Source organism: Taudactylus pleione, unplaced genomic scaffold, assembly GCF_031769625.1.
Source record: "Taudactylus pleione unplaced genomic scaffold, aTauple2 ptg000092l, whole genome shotgun sequence".
NCBI lineage: Eukaryota > Metazoa > Chordata > Amphibia > Anura > Myobatrachidae > Taudactylus > Taudactylus pleione.
The window spans coordinates 9,506,404-9,521,359 of NW_028284494.1; the positions used below are offsets into that span (position 1 = coordinate 9,506,404).

The following is a 14,956-nucleotide window of genomic DNA, read 5'->3' on the forward strand; positions in this document are numbered from 1 at the left end:
TCAGGTTCCAGTTATTATCTTCTAGATGGTGCTAGATAATTGAGAAGTAGAATCTGATTGGTTGCTATGGGCAACATCACTTTTTAAATAGAACTCCCATCTTAGTAAATTTACCCTTAGCAGTCATTTAAAAGGCAAAACCAGGTTTTAAATAACTGCTACTTTAAAACATCAAACAGTCTCAAACGTGACTCACTGAAGCTTGAAGTCCGCAGTCTATTACATATACCCTATAATCTTTGGTTAACTGTTTTGATGTTTCTTTACTTTTTTCTGCTATATACTTTATTTTACATAAGTGCATTTCCCCCATTGGTTATCTTTTTCCTAATTAAATGGACCCCATAGACTCTTGTACTAGCATGGCAGGAGGTGGGTGTTTGCGTGTCATATGATAGTTGCCCCTGATGTCGGGGTGATGTAGATGACAAGAAACATTTCTCATGCAAAAGGATTTTCAGTAGTAAAATGTTAAAACCCATTTCAGCTGTAATCCGCATAAATTCTTTTTTGGTGGCAAGTGTGATAATCATTAGTCACAATATTGTTCCTTTATTGTATACCTCACACCAATAAGATCTGGTTAGTTTATGACATGTATCACCAAGGAGCAATAGGAGGGAGCAGATCTTTGTGTCTCTTTTGTTGGCACTGAAGTAAATGAGGAATATAAATGTATTTCCAGAATGTGAAATTTCTATATACTCTATATTACTTCTTGTAAAATTAAGTGCATCTTGCTCAAACATGAACATAGAAGTAACAGTGTAATACCCCTTTTACTCTTGCTGCAATAACCCAGGTTATTGAATGTGAACGCGCAGCCACCCCGGGTTACTGTGCAGTGTGAAAGTGCCAGGTTGAAATAAGCCAGGTTGAGCGACCCGGCATTTCAACCCTGGTAAAGATGCAGGGTTGAACACAGGTTCAACCCGTCTCGCGATGCAATGTGAACGGGTAACCTGGATCGATGCGACCCAGGTCCGGTGCTTGGAGATGATGTCATCTCCAAGCGCTGGCTCACTACGTGATGGTGGAGACATCATCGACCCGGCACTAAGCCACGTCAGGCCGCCAGTCTGAAAGGAGTCTCAGCCGGGCTGCACCTGGGATGGATGCGAGAACAAAATCCCGGGTGCGACCCAGCATTGCTATGTGAAAGGGGTATTACTGGGTTCTGTAGTTTCTCTTAATTGTTGTATATTAAAGGATAAAGCTCATTGCTAGGCTCATTCACCTAGCACAGGATGTCCTGATTCCTGCATTTCTTCCAATCAGATGATGCTACATAAAGGGAAGCAAGGTTCTTATTGAGTACAAGGAGTAGATTTAACTAAACATGAAGAGTGTAGGTGTTGCCAATAGCAACCAATTAGATTGTAGGTATCATGAGTCTGCATCCTAGAAAATGATAGACAGAATCAGATAAGTTGCTATGCAGCTTGAAAAAGTCCCAGGACCTGGACGAAACGCGTTGCTGCTCACCGTCCCACACAGGCTTATCCGTGCTGTACCGTATTTGCAAGCTGCATCCAGTTTCTGCCGTCCTCCGTCCTGGTGCGTGGAATCCGAATCAGCTGCGGCCACGCTCAGTCTCCACTTGTCTGGAAACTTTCCAGCCTCTGCCCTAGCTTTCTCCATTTGGCCGGCTTTCCATCCATCCAAGCCGGACAGGGAGCCACCGCACCGGAGTATCCTGAGAAGCTTGAGGCTCCCACACTGGTCAGTAACCACCTGCTTATTCAACCATATACCCTGGCATCCGACAGGGCGATACACAGCTACATCTAGACACGGTCTTTGTGTTACTTTTCTATACCAACTTCATGTCACTCATACATTTGAATGCCTCAGACGGATACAATTTTACTAGTACGGTGAACACATTGTTGCTATTTACAAGGTACCTTTTCCAACTTATGCCGAGTGCTTGCGAACTGTAACATTAGACTGTATACAGACTTACAGACTGCTACACTCTCCGGAATACAGCACAACTTGATTCATTAGCATTCTTATGTATTTATTAATTTGATTATATTATTGCCTTTATATATATTCATTGTTTTTTATTTGGTATATTTTTGTATGATTTAATTGTCTTACCATTCGTATACATGCATTCTATGTCATTTTATTTTGTTTTGTATTTTGATTATTACATTTCTATATTCTTATCAATTTTTGTCTACCAGCGCGGTATTTCCCCATGTATATTTTCTGTGTGGGGTTGGAATTTTCCCCTTTTTGTTATTTACCGCTGCAGGTACATGTTTTAATTAGCAGTGTGCTCTCTAAGCGCTGGGGTTTCCCTATTCCTTATGACCAACACCACCACTCTTCATTTTTAGAAGCTCTAATAAATTTACCCCCAAATGCCAGTAGTTGACAGTTGTGTTTATGTGACACACTAATGCTGGGTACACACTGGCTGATATATTGGGCGATCAATTGATCGGCCAAAATATCTGCTGGCCGTCGGCCAGTGTGTACAGACGATATGTCTGTGAACCTCGTCGTTCACAGACATATCGCATTGGCTGCGCTGCACAGCCGATGGACAGATATGTCTGCAGATATATCTGTCCATCGGCAAGTGTGTACGGGCGGTCTGCAGACCATCCATAGACACACACAGCGGCAGCCACGGGGAGGGCAGCAGCCCTGCCTCCCTGCCATCGGGACCCGCGGCTGCCAGATAGATAATGGCCGTTCGGTGTGTATGAACGACCATCATCTACAGATATATCTGCAGATCACTCAATCTGCAGATATATCTTTCAGGTGTGTACCCACCTTTAGGCTGAAGTTCACAAACTTCACCATTACAGTCCATGTTTTAAGGATGTCCATGTTTGAGCACAGTTGACTTCATTAGTACCTCAGTCAATTTGACTTAACCATCTGGACTCAAGCATGGATATCCTTAAAATCTGGACTGTAATGGCGTTTGGGAACCTCTGCGCTAAGGAATATTCACAAAACTGCTGAACTGCTGCAACACATACAAAAATTAGCTATTTAAATGAGATTCAAGAAAAGCAGAACTTTAAAGCCCAGCAAAAGCACTTTATTGTTAGGTAGTGTAAACTAGACTTGTGCCTACAATATCAGTAGGACACCGTCTGCACCCACTATGTACATTTTAAATGGGGAAGTGCATTACATGAAGGGTGTTGGTTGTCCTAAGCTGAACTTTGAAGTGATGTTGGGTGGCACAGTGGTTATCATTGCTACCTCACAGCACTGAGTTATGATTTAAATTTTACCCTATCTTTGTGGAGTTTGTATGTTCTTTCATGTTTGCATGCGTTTCCTCCTGCACTCCTAAGACACACAGGGCCTGATTCAGTGGTGGATGCTAATGGAGCCGCGACTGTATCTTCATGCTGATGCCGCAACCAATGGGACTCGTACAGACGCCCACCGGCTGCATTGCTAATCCAATGCTTTCCAAAAAAAGTTGCACAATCGGACGCACATCGTTTGCACCATCGGATGTTAGAGCAGCCCCATAGTCGCTCAGAATGTCCGTCAGAATATGGCTGCTGGTAGTGCAACTGCGGAAAAAGAAGCAGTCTCTGGCTGCGACACGCCTGCGTCCAGCAGGCCACCTGCCTGTTACCTCTAAGGAACACCTAAAAATTGTCTCTCTCTGCAAATTCATTCTATGTCCACCGCCATAAACCATCGGGACACATGCATAGTACAAAAAATATCGGACAACTGCGCACACATCGGCTCTGTGTCCACCTCTTAATCCGGCCCCCTACTGGTGTTAGGAACCCTAGCATATGTCTGTATGGTAGATTGTAGGCTCCACTAGGACTGATGTGCAGTATGCAATATTCTCTGTAAAGCGCTGCATAATATGTAGCAGCCATATAACTGTTAGTAAATTATTTAATCCTTTTGGGGCAGTTTCAAAAAGTATAAAGTGGTGACATTCAGCATTTGCATACAGATATTTCATGCTCTATTCCAGGCAGAGGGTGCACTGGCGGACATTGCTTTCTTATAGGAACCTATGTAATTCAGTCTGCAAACACATCTTTTACATTTAAGTCCCGGGTCTGACCCCTTTCACACCGTGCCACTGACCCGTGCCTTTTACACAGCACACGGGTGCTGTCGTTCTCTCTTGCCGGCGCTTGGAGACGACATAATCTCCAAGCACCGGGAAATCTGGATCTCCCCATGATGTAAACAGGACCCTGGTCAGATGACACGCGTTACCCATTTACACTGCAGGATTATATGGGTTGTTCCCGCGTTAGATCATGCAAGCTACCCGGGTTGGATTGCCAGGTCACTGGAACCGAGAATCCAACCTTGGCCCCTTTTACATGACCCAAGTTGACACGGCAACAATGCAGGTGGAAGCGGCAGTATAAAAAGGGTATAGCTGGAAATGGCAGGGTCCTCTTTAAGAAAGTATGACAAAAGCAGCTTTATGGGGAATAAAAAGGTACAGGTTTACATCCTAAATAGTTTTTTTTAAATAATTTTTTAAATAGTATAAAATATAACAAATTGTTTTTGCAAATAGAACTATGTTTAGAGTCCTCCTCATTTATAGACTATCCCTCATAGTAGATAATAGTGTCAGTGTAGTATTTATATGCTTGCTAGTTTTATCGATTGTTTGACATGGCTCTAAGACTGGGTACACACCTAAACGACCGGCAATCGTGGCGATGTTCAGGGCGATTTGCCTTCACCCTGGACATCGCATGTACAGCCTCACGTGAGATATTGTGTAATTGGCCGTGCAACACGGCCAATCACACGATTTTGCATGTGACCGCGGGAGCGCGCAAATCGGGCTTACACATTGCACGATATGCCCGATTTGTCGTTACAATTTGGCCAAATTGTGCCGATATTGTCTTGGTGTGTATGCACCCTAAGGCTATATACATATGTGCAAAAAATCAGAGCAGATACCACCACATTAGTCTGATTTCAGAGCATGTGCTGCCCAAACATAACTGGCATAGTTAGGATTGATCCACTTCTGTTCTCACATTCCCACAGTGGAGTTGTCAGATGACCTCTGTTGGCCTGTATGTGGTTAGCTGCAGACAAGGCTAACAGTCCATCATGTGATTGGGCAACTGGTCCTAGCCCTGAATTCTGTCCAATTTCACCACCCACATGCTCTGCCACATTGTTAATGGATACTGTCCATTGGGCAAAGTGGGTGGCCCCTGTGTGCCCAGCCTTGCAGGCAGGAGAATATTCTTCATGGACAGCATTAGTAATCCTGACAAATACCGGTTATACAAAACAAAGGAAAAACTACTACAAGTAATAATGTAACAAAATAATAATATAAATGTTAAAGTTCTTTTTCAGGATTTCAGAGAAAATCAATTAAAACATACAGTTATGTTCCATTGATTATAATTACACTGTATTTTCACATCCTCACTGGCAAACGCCAAGGAGTATATATTCTAAAGTGTGGGTTTTTAGAAGTGGTGATGTTGCCCATAGCAACCAATTAGATTCTAGCTATTATTTTCCAGAAGGTGCTAGATAAATGTTATGTAGAACCTGATTGGTTGCTATGGGCAACATCTCCACTTCTAAAAACTCACACTTTAGTAAATATACCCCTCATACCCCTTTTCCATCTAAATTCCGGTTCCTATCCGGATCAGACCCGGAATTTAGCCGGCGCTGACTCGGGATATTCCCGAGTCGGTGCCGCTCACACCGGAGTCGGGTCTGCATAGACGGGGCTTTCCTGGCATGAAAGTGGACGCTTGGAGATGACATCATCTCCAAGCGCCACTGAAGCCTGACCAATTGGCCAGCTAGCAGCGCACTCCAGATCATCGTGACTGGCAGTGCGCTGTTCTCACAGCAGGGTTTCACAGGCTACGCCCGTGTTAAACCCTGCTAGTTACCTGGGTTGGATGGCCAGGGCACTCGACCCGGCGATCCAACCCTCTCCCCTTTTACACCAGGGAGCTACCCGGGTTAACCCTTCAAAAACCTGGGTTTTAGTGTTGTATGATGGAAGGCAATTTGTACTGCTGCAGCTAGAAGCTGTCAAAGCCTGCTGGGAGTTCTAGTTCCACAAAGCCTGAAGCTTCAAGGGTTACAAAACTCTATTGCATAGCAATAATAACAATATCACATCATTAACCATGGGCGTTTGTATTTATTTGTTTATTTCAAATGAACAACCTAAAGTTTAATGTTTAACGCCTAATACAATTCTGGTTTTATACAGAGTGCAGTGAGACATTGATGTCTCTTATGGGACTATTATACTGTACCTGGGTTTTGATAGATCAACTTTATCGCATGTTTTGTTCTGGTTTTTTTTTTTTTTCTTTCTGGTTCCTAAATCAACCAGATGAAAAGTTACCTCCAGTGGCCAGATGAAATGATGGCCTTATCACAGGAATCTGCTGTCTAGCTTTTGCTGATGAAAAATTGTCAGCCATTTAACCTAATTCTAGGTTACTATTTCCGTATATTTATTATGAAACATAAAAATAACCACACATGTAGACGTTCTATTGTAATGCTACATTGTTGCCAACCCCAGAATAGAGAACAGCAGCATTACCCAGGTTCCATAGGCAGTGTATGAGCAGACATAGGTATTGTGACTCTGTTTATCAATAAATAAAATTAGTTTTAATGTATTTTATTATTCATGTTCCTTTTTACAGTCTCCCCAACGCCTGCGTGTAGGGAACAGCTGATTTCTAAGAACTGCGTTTGCTAATTTGTCCTTGGGAAACAAAGGGGATTTTTTTTTGTTTTTCACAGATGATAATGAAGAGTAATTGAGTACAAACAACCCCATTACCAAAATGAGATGTGCTTTACACCCCATTCCACTGGTAAACACAAAGAGGCAATTGCAGGTGAGTTTATGATGATTGCCTGACACAACTGCAATAGGCAAACACGAGCAGTGAGCTGACAGTTATAGTGCAATGGGAAATAGCTAACGGTATATGGAGAGCACAGACTATCAGCCGCTGTAATGAGAGGAGGTTAGAAGATCTCACTTTGGAATAGATTACACACTTGTTGTGGGTGTTCTGCTTAAATGGATCACTGCTAAAACAACACGAAGCCAGGGGAAAGGATGGAGTCTATGAGAGGGGGACTTTGCTATTCTAAGCACTTTATCCTGTTATTTCCCTGCGAGCTGGCCTCACTTTCTCTGCAGTCACTCCAAGGAATCAGTGGCTATGTCGAAACTACATATCTGGTGATGCTTACTGCTTAGCGGGGGGTTGCTGAGTGCCTCCATCCCATCCTTATCCCTAAGGGAATGCATTGGTCTTCTGCCTCTTACAGCAGATCAGCCTTACTGGCTGCATTGTGTGTGAGTCCTTGATTCTTCCAACGACCCTGCCAAATATAGTCTGCAATGGGATGCTCAGGAGGAAACTACCTTTAGTTCTTGCTCTTTAAATCAGGATGTGTTAATGTCACTGTTTGTTTAAAATGTACAATGATCTAAAGAAAATAAATAAAAACAACAACAAACAGCTATTTTTAAACTGTACTTTCTCCAAATAACCCAAGTGTTTTCTTTGTATCTATTTTGTGGCTGTCCTGATTGCTAATTGGGTTTCGCTTTTAAATTTGGATGGATAATTAGAAACGTCTAGCTGTTTGTGTTTCTCACTTTTCAAGAGCTTCGGAGGTTGACATGACTTGATAAGATTGGGAATTGCAGAGTGTCAGACGGAGCATGAAATCTCAGGGGGGGCTAGAGAGGTTAGGAGAGACAAGATAAATGGAATGGATATGTATACTTTAAGTCATCTGCAAATAGTAGAGAGTTTCGGTGTAGAAGTGACTGTAATATACTGATTGATGGCAGACTCCCATGCATAGAATGCCATGTTTACTTCCAATCAGTGATTTCTGTGTACTCTGTCTAATGAACAAGCCTTATTTTTTTTTTTACACCCATTTCTTTGCAAAAACAATAAACACCTTGTTATAAAACCAAATACACAGATTGCTACATAGGAAAATTCCAATTTTTTTTATTATTATTATTAATATTATTATTATTGTTCAACCATAATTTATTTACAAATACACTTTATAACTTTTATATACATTGCACATTTACATGGTAAAAAAGTACAAAACTATATATTTAAATGAATTTATATTTAACTTGCCATGTTTTGAAAATATAAAATAAAATCAGGAAAAAAAACAGCAACAAAACAAAACAAGTGTATTGTGAAGAGCAAGGAACTTGGACTGATAAAGATTTGATATAGTTGAAAAACGACAGATAGTTTCATGAAACAATGACTACGTCTCTGATCATTAAAGGGATATGAAGACTTCCCATGTGCATTACAGAGTCCTTGTTGTTGTCATTTGCTAGGTATACAAGTAGCCCCATAAACATTAGTATAACCACAAAAAATAAAATGGGCATTTGAAGGTAGACCCCCATGAAGATCTACTTATAGATTGCTTGCAGATTCTCTTGGTCAGTCAAGATTCCTTGTAAACAAAAACCCCAAAGGCTGTATGTACAGAACTGAAGATGCAACCCAATAAATAAACATACTGTAACCGACATGCAAATGTGATTAAAAAAAAAAAGTTCTAAAACAGGAATGGGCAAAGTTATGTCAACCAGTAATTGGTAAACTACCATTTCCAGTGATGCCTTGAAATGCAGTCTATCAACCATTGTGCTGCAGAACTTTGCAGTACCTCTATGTAACATCAGTGTATGGAGTGGACAGTAATGGTCAGTTATAAGGAATGGAATTTCAAGGAGGAAAAAACAAACTGAGTTTTACAAGCAAAGGTATATCACAATAAATAACACTGCTCTCCCTTTGACGAATATATTTTTTTCAAAACAAGGTGTACAGTCAAACAGACATTTTTTTTATGTATAAATTATAAAACATGACACAGTATAAATAAATGTCTACCAGACTCAACTATATGTATACTTTTTTTGTTTCCTCAAAATAAATAAGCATACACCTATTTACAGTATGGACATTGATCCTTAGCCCAAAAGGCTGTTCCAACAGTTTACCAGTGGACTGAAGATAAAGGGAAGCTGTAGTCTGGATCCTCTTCTTCCTCTTCCTCCTCTGTATCTTCATTAATGGCTATATAGGGGAATATAGGGTAGCTGTTGTTTAAATAAGGACAACAACAGCGCAGAAGCTCAGTGCATGATATTTTTGATTTTTTTTTTTTTGCTCTCTGCACAGCCAGAAAACAGCGTTGCATTGTACTTGACTTTGCAGTGGATGCGTTTCAGCATCAACTTTTAATTAATACTTTTTTTTTAAATTTAAATTACTCTATGAAGTCTTAAAATGCAGAAAGTTCAGAAGAACCCATTGGATGAGGTTTTTTTTTTTTAGTTTTATTTTTTTTGGAGGTTCCTGTAAATCAGACAGAAAGGGTTCTGCTGTTCTAGGTGTACTGCTTCTGTCCTCAGAGTTAGTAGCGGCCGCTGCGCAAAAAACAGGGACGGTTCTACCGGTGGAAAAGTCTCATGGAGTTAGGTCTCACATCAGAGGGTTAATGAAGCATTCAGCGAAGCACACAAAAGCAAAATTAGAAAAATAGAAGGAAAAAAAAAGATATTCTCAGGCAACCCCCTTGTAAATAGTTATTATGGTTTTTTGTTTTTTTTTCTTGCACAAGAGGCAAATTATAGTCTTGCCAGGCAGCTTCCCTGCTAGCAATGGAGCACGGTAATAGCAATTGTGCTGGTATCCAATTCTCTCTAGTCTTCATTACGGAGGGGTTGCCTTTAGAAATCTTAGATTTGATTTTTTTTGTTGGTTTGCAGAAAAAGTCACTTACAGTTGCAAGATCCGATGTGTTTGACTTCTAAAAGTACACCCAAGGAGCAGGCAGCCTGTTTCATTGCGCACTCGCTTGGGTAGGTGGTGTTATCACTGGCGCAAACTGCCTCATCCGACTTGCTGTCTGCGCAGGTTTCGTCACACACGGCGCAGCGCCCTCTCCCCACTTTACTGTCCCACAGACACTTCTTTCCAACGTTGCACTGGATGTCATCGCAGGTCTTGGCTTCTGTGGATGGCAAACATACATAAGACACCTTATTGTAACAAGATGCAATAAAGAGGCAGGTGGGTAGTTTTATATTCATAACAAAATGTGATGCATAATGCAAGCTGTGCTCTATCTATCTATCTATCTATCTATCTATCTATCTATCTATCTATCTATCTATCTATCTATCTATCTATCTATCTATCTATCATCTATCAATCATCTATCTCTATATTATCTATCTATCTATCTATCTATCTATCTATCTATCTATCTATCTATCTATCTATCTCTATATTATCTATCTATCCTCCCCATATCTATCTATCTATCTATCTATCTATCTATCTATCTATCTATCTATCTATCTATCTATCTCTATATTATCTATCTATCCATCCCATATCTATCTATCTATCTATCTATCTATCTATCTATCTATCTATCTATCTATCTATCTATCTATCTATCTATCTATCTATCTATCTATCTATCTATCTCTACAATTGTTGTAGCCAAATGTCAATTACTTTGTGCCATCAGCCGTACATGGACATGGGAACCTGCACACTGCACAGCTTATAGAGGGGCCTTGGCACACAGAACCAAGTTTATTTGGGCACTATTATAAGTAATATAAAGCTCAGTGTGAATGGCAGTTTTCATTGGACAAAGAGCAGATGTTCTACTATCAACCTTCCTGTCTCATCCAGTAAAGCGCCTGATGCACCATGAAAAAGTATTCAACTTTGGAAGCAGTAGGAGATGCCGACTTAAATGGTTGATCAGGCCTAAGTTACTGGTAGCTTTCCAACAGTTGTAAAACGACAGCATTCATGCACTTGTAGTCCTCCAATTGCAGACACAAGACTATACTGTTTTGGAAACCATTTAATGAATTGATAGATCCATTGACGGACACCAGACTGCAAGATGTGCTAGGGGGCAACAGGTACTTACTTATGCATCTTCCCTCGTACGCCAAACCAATGGACCTGCCCAGCAGGCAGGTGGCTTTCCTAAAGTGACAAGCGCTGGCATAGGTGATGCCATCATTGCCGCAGAGGTAATGCTCAGGGGAAGTGGGTTCCGGGCAGTTCCGGTGGCAGGTCACACAGTAGGCATTGTTGGTCTGATCCACCACACAGGTGGAGGTGCCAGGGCATAAGACATCTCTGCATGTCTCTGAAATAAACACAAGGAGGGTACACAGCGATCAGTAAGAGCTCCAGAGCAAGGCATCAGTACGAACACCAGCACATTCACATGCTTATGTATTCAGCTCATGGTGTCTAACACATAATGGGCATTTGTTCTTTTTTTTATTTATATGTATTTATGGGTTGTCATCTCTCCGGCCATCCCTCCATGCCCATGGGTATGTAATCACATATGTGGCAGGATCTGGGACATACTTTTGCATTTGCCTTGGTACTGCACATCCAGCTCTGGGAGCCCTTTGCATTTGGCCTTGAGTAGGGCGCATTCGTCCTTGTAGGTTTTCCCATCCAAGCCACACACTGGGCCTTTCCATGTGATGTTGGAGCAGTCTGGGGCGCAAACACATCTTGGCTTATTCTTCTTGTTCATTTTACATTTCTTCCCAGGTCCACAGTCCACGTTCTCACACGTCTCTATGGGCAGATAGACACACCGTCAGCCAGCAGTCAGATTGCATTACAACAGTGGGCATCGTATCATTCTTATTAATATCGTGGCCAAGTTCTTGCCATGAAGCTTGGGTACGTGTGATAGCATACATTTTATTTTATTCTATCGCTCAAATACACCATAAAATATGTAGGTAGAATAACTAATAGACTGCAACAAATAAAGTGTTCTCACAGTAATTAATTCAGCTCAAATGACCTACAAGGAGGGAACACGAGCTCTTCCAGAAATCTGCTCAAAATTAAGTGCAGATGTCGCTTTCACTACATTAATAACCCCCCCTCCCCTGGAAACTAACACTTAATAATCAACTCTAGGTGGCCACAATCTGCAAACTCCAATCCAGACTAGAGGATCCCAGGTATGTCTGTGTGTGAGGAGAGAGAGAGTGTGTGAGTGTCTCAAATACAGAACAGCTTGCAGAATTCATCCCTAATGGCTGTGGTGAGATCTATGGGAAACAGATCCCCCCCTTCTACACCCCACTCCAGTAATGTATATAGATATCACCGTTATATTAGACCATTGTGAGACCTTGTTAGAACAACCTGGAAAAATAGTTCCAATAACATCATTGTATATAATATACGTGCACAATTATATGTAGTAACACAATAACACTTATATTGATGGTACTATGCACAATGATGCCTCAGTGTGGCCATGCCCTACCTTTGCAGGGTATGCAGTGCGGTGCCCCACCGTTGAAAATCATCCATTTGAAAAGGGTGCTGTTGGGTACATCTTCTTCAGTCCAGGAGGTTCCCAGCCTGCCAGTCTTGCAGCACTCTTCTTTGCTCAGTTCAGTCCTGTAGAGCACCTGGCACCGTCCATTCCTGGATTGCTGAAGCCAACAGTTCCCAGCTGCAAGACACAGTGCCCCAGCCACATCAGTTTCACTCAGTGGTGACCCAGACAAGACACGTGTTCCCTGCAACCACTTCCACCAGACTGTTTACTTTTATGTGTCCTGCTTCATAAACCCCCAGTAGTAACACCAGTCTCCCCTCAGCCATAGAACACAATGCAGGGGGTGACCCCCCCTGGAGGTGGCAGTCACCCACTGAGCAGCACATGCAGCCCTCAGATGGTTAATCTGCACCCCCCCCCTACATTAGAGTCTGTGATAAAATATAGGGAACGTCTGCATTTTTACTAGTATCATGTGCGTCAGATCTAGGTGTCTATATTACAATTTGTGCCATTATGTTGCAATTTGAGTGGGATACAGAACATTTGACAGTGTTATTACATTGTTTCGAAATATCCGACTCCTGCAGTCTAGCTGGACACTTTCTCCATAACTAAAGTAACTTATCAAAGCCCACACAGCAGTTGGAGTGATATACAAAAACTACAGCAGAGATAGCGAGAATAACTGCAGAGCTGATTCAGCGCAAGGATAAGGCGCAGATTGGTCTCCCCAATGCTCCATTGATAACATCTCAGTGCCTGCTCTGCTAGAATTAGTCTCTCTCATGGGCTCCAAACTCCTTCAGAGATGGGGAAAAAAACTTTTCTTTTTCATTTCTTTTAATCCCAGTCAAAAACGATCACAGAACAACTGGACGCAGAAAATCCACTTCGCAAAGGTTGCATCAAAACGCAACGCAATTTCTGTGCGACTGCACAATCGCAAAACAGTGTCTGAAAAGTGATTTTTTTTTTGTGATCCGTTTAAATAAGTTCAGTTCCCTATTCTTCTAAACTGCACTCCCACTATACATAATAATTAAAATTGTAATAATAATATTAATAATAATGCAATAAAAGAAAGATGACTGCTTACCCTGGACAGTGTGATCTTCCATGAGATGACACAGAAAGATAGTGAGAGGTAATAGTAAGCCCGAGCGATTTAACATCCTCAGTCCAGACGCAGGAGGAACAATCTCAAGTGGAGGGGACGTGATAGTGAAGTAGACACAGGGCTCTGCTGCTTATGATCGCACTATTGAATGAACGTCAGGGCTATGCAGTCTCTCTTTAAATCTATAAGGGGGTCTTAACTGTCTGCGGTGGGCGGTCTCCTAATGTGTGTGTGTTTGGGGGTGGGGAGTTTTTTTTTTTTTAAAGAAATTCACAGTGAATCAGGTGACATTTTGTACCTTCTGCAAGCGCCCCCCCCCCCTTTTTTTTTAGCAAATATCTTGGGGTTACCTAGATGCAATAGATAGACAGAAGGGTCTCCTAGTAGTAATACTAGGCAGGGAGGCACTAAAACTTCAGCAGCAGCAGCAGCAGGCAGAGGAGGAGAGGGCACAGTATCCACTTGTAGAGGACGACTCAGCTAAAGTTTGTAGAACTGAACTCTGTAGTCTCTCTCCCAACAGGTCCTTATTGTCTTTCTTGGCTTCTGGTCCTGCTGCAAGGGACTCAGGCAAGATTAGGTGCTGGTATTGTTGGACACAGGCAGGTCTAGGTGCTGGTATTGTTGGACACAGGCAGATCTAGGTGCTGGTGTTGTTGGACACAGGCAGGATTAGGTGCTGGTGTTGTTGGACACAGGCAGGTCTAGGTGCTGGTATTGTTGGACACAGGCAGGATTAGGTGCTGGTGTTGTTGGACACAGGCAGGTCTAGGTGCTGGTGTTGTTGGACACAGGCAGATCTAGGTGCTGGTGTTGTTGGACACAGGCAGGTCTACTTGCTGGTATTGTTGGACACAGGCAGGATTAGGTGCTGGTGTTGTTGGACACAGGCAGGATTAGGTGCTGGTGTTGTTGGACACAGGCAGGTCTAGGTGCTGGTATTGTTGGACACAGACAGATCTAGGTGCTGGTGTTGTTGGACACAGGCAGGATTAGGTGCTGGTATTGTTGGACACAAGCAGGTCTAGGTGCTGGTATTGTTGGACACAGGCAGGATTAGGTGCTGGTGTTGTTGGACACAAGCAGGTCTAGGTGCTGGTATTGTTGGATACAGGCAGGATTAGGTGCTGGTGTTGTTGGACACAGGCAGGATTAGGTGCTGGTGTTGTTGGACACAGGCAGGTCTCGGTGCTGGTATTGTTGGACACAGGCAGGTCTAGGTGCTGGTATTGTTGGACACAGGCAGGATTAGGAGCTGGTGTTGTTGGACACAGGCAGGTCTAGGTGCTGGTGTTGTTGGACACAGGCAGGATTAGGTGCTGGTGTTGTTGGACACAGGCAGGATTAGGTGCTGGTGTTGTTGGACACAGGCAGGTCTCGGTGCTGGTATTGTTGGACACAGGCAGGTCTAGG

General features: G+C 42.4%; 1 protein-coding gene across 1 annotated transcript; it reads right to left on the reverse strand.

Moving 5' to 3' along the window:
* Nucleotides 1–8,078: 8,078 nt before the first annotated feature.
* Nucleotides 8,079–13,694, reverse strand: FST (follistatin). The gene is made up of 6 exons (XM_088469488.1): nucleotides 13,523–13,694; nucleotides 12,406–12,597; nucleotides 11,478–11,696; nucleotides 11,023–11,247; nucleotides 9,850–10,080; nucleotides 8,079–9,140 (listed from the first exon to the last, which is right to left on the reverse strand). Exons 1-6 carry the CDS (start codon nucleotides 13,596–13,598, stop codon nucleotides 9,061–9,063), a joined length of 1,023 nt encoding a protein of 340 aa, XP_088325614.1. The 5' UTR covers nucleotides 13,599–13,694; the 3' UTR covers nucleotides 8,079–9,060.
* Nucleotides 13,695–14,956: the final 1,262 nt, after the last annotated feature.

Coding starts and splice junctions, on each gene's coding strand:
- FST (XM_088469488.1), bottom strand. CDS start 13,598: ATGTTAAATCGCTCGGGCTTACTATTACCTCTCACTATCTTTCTGTGT. Junction 12,598..13,522: donor GGAAGATCACACTGTCCAGG/GTAAGCAGTCAT, acceptor TGTGTCTTGCAG/CTGGGAACTGTTGGCTTCAG. Junction 11,248..11,477: donor GTACCAAGGCAAATGCAAAA/GTATGTCCCAGA, acceptor TGTTTATTTCAG/AGACATGCAGAGATGTCTTA.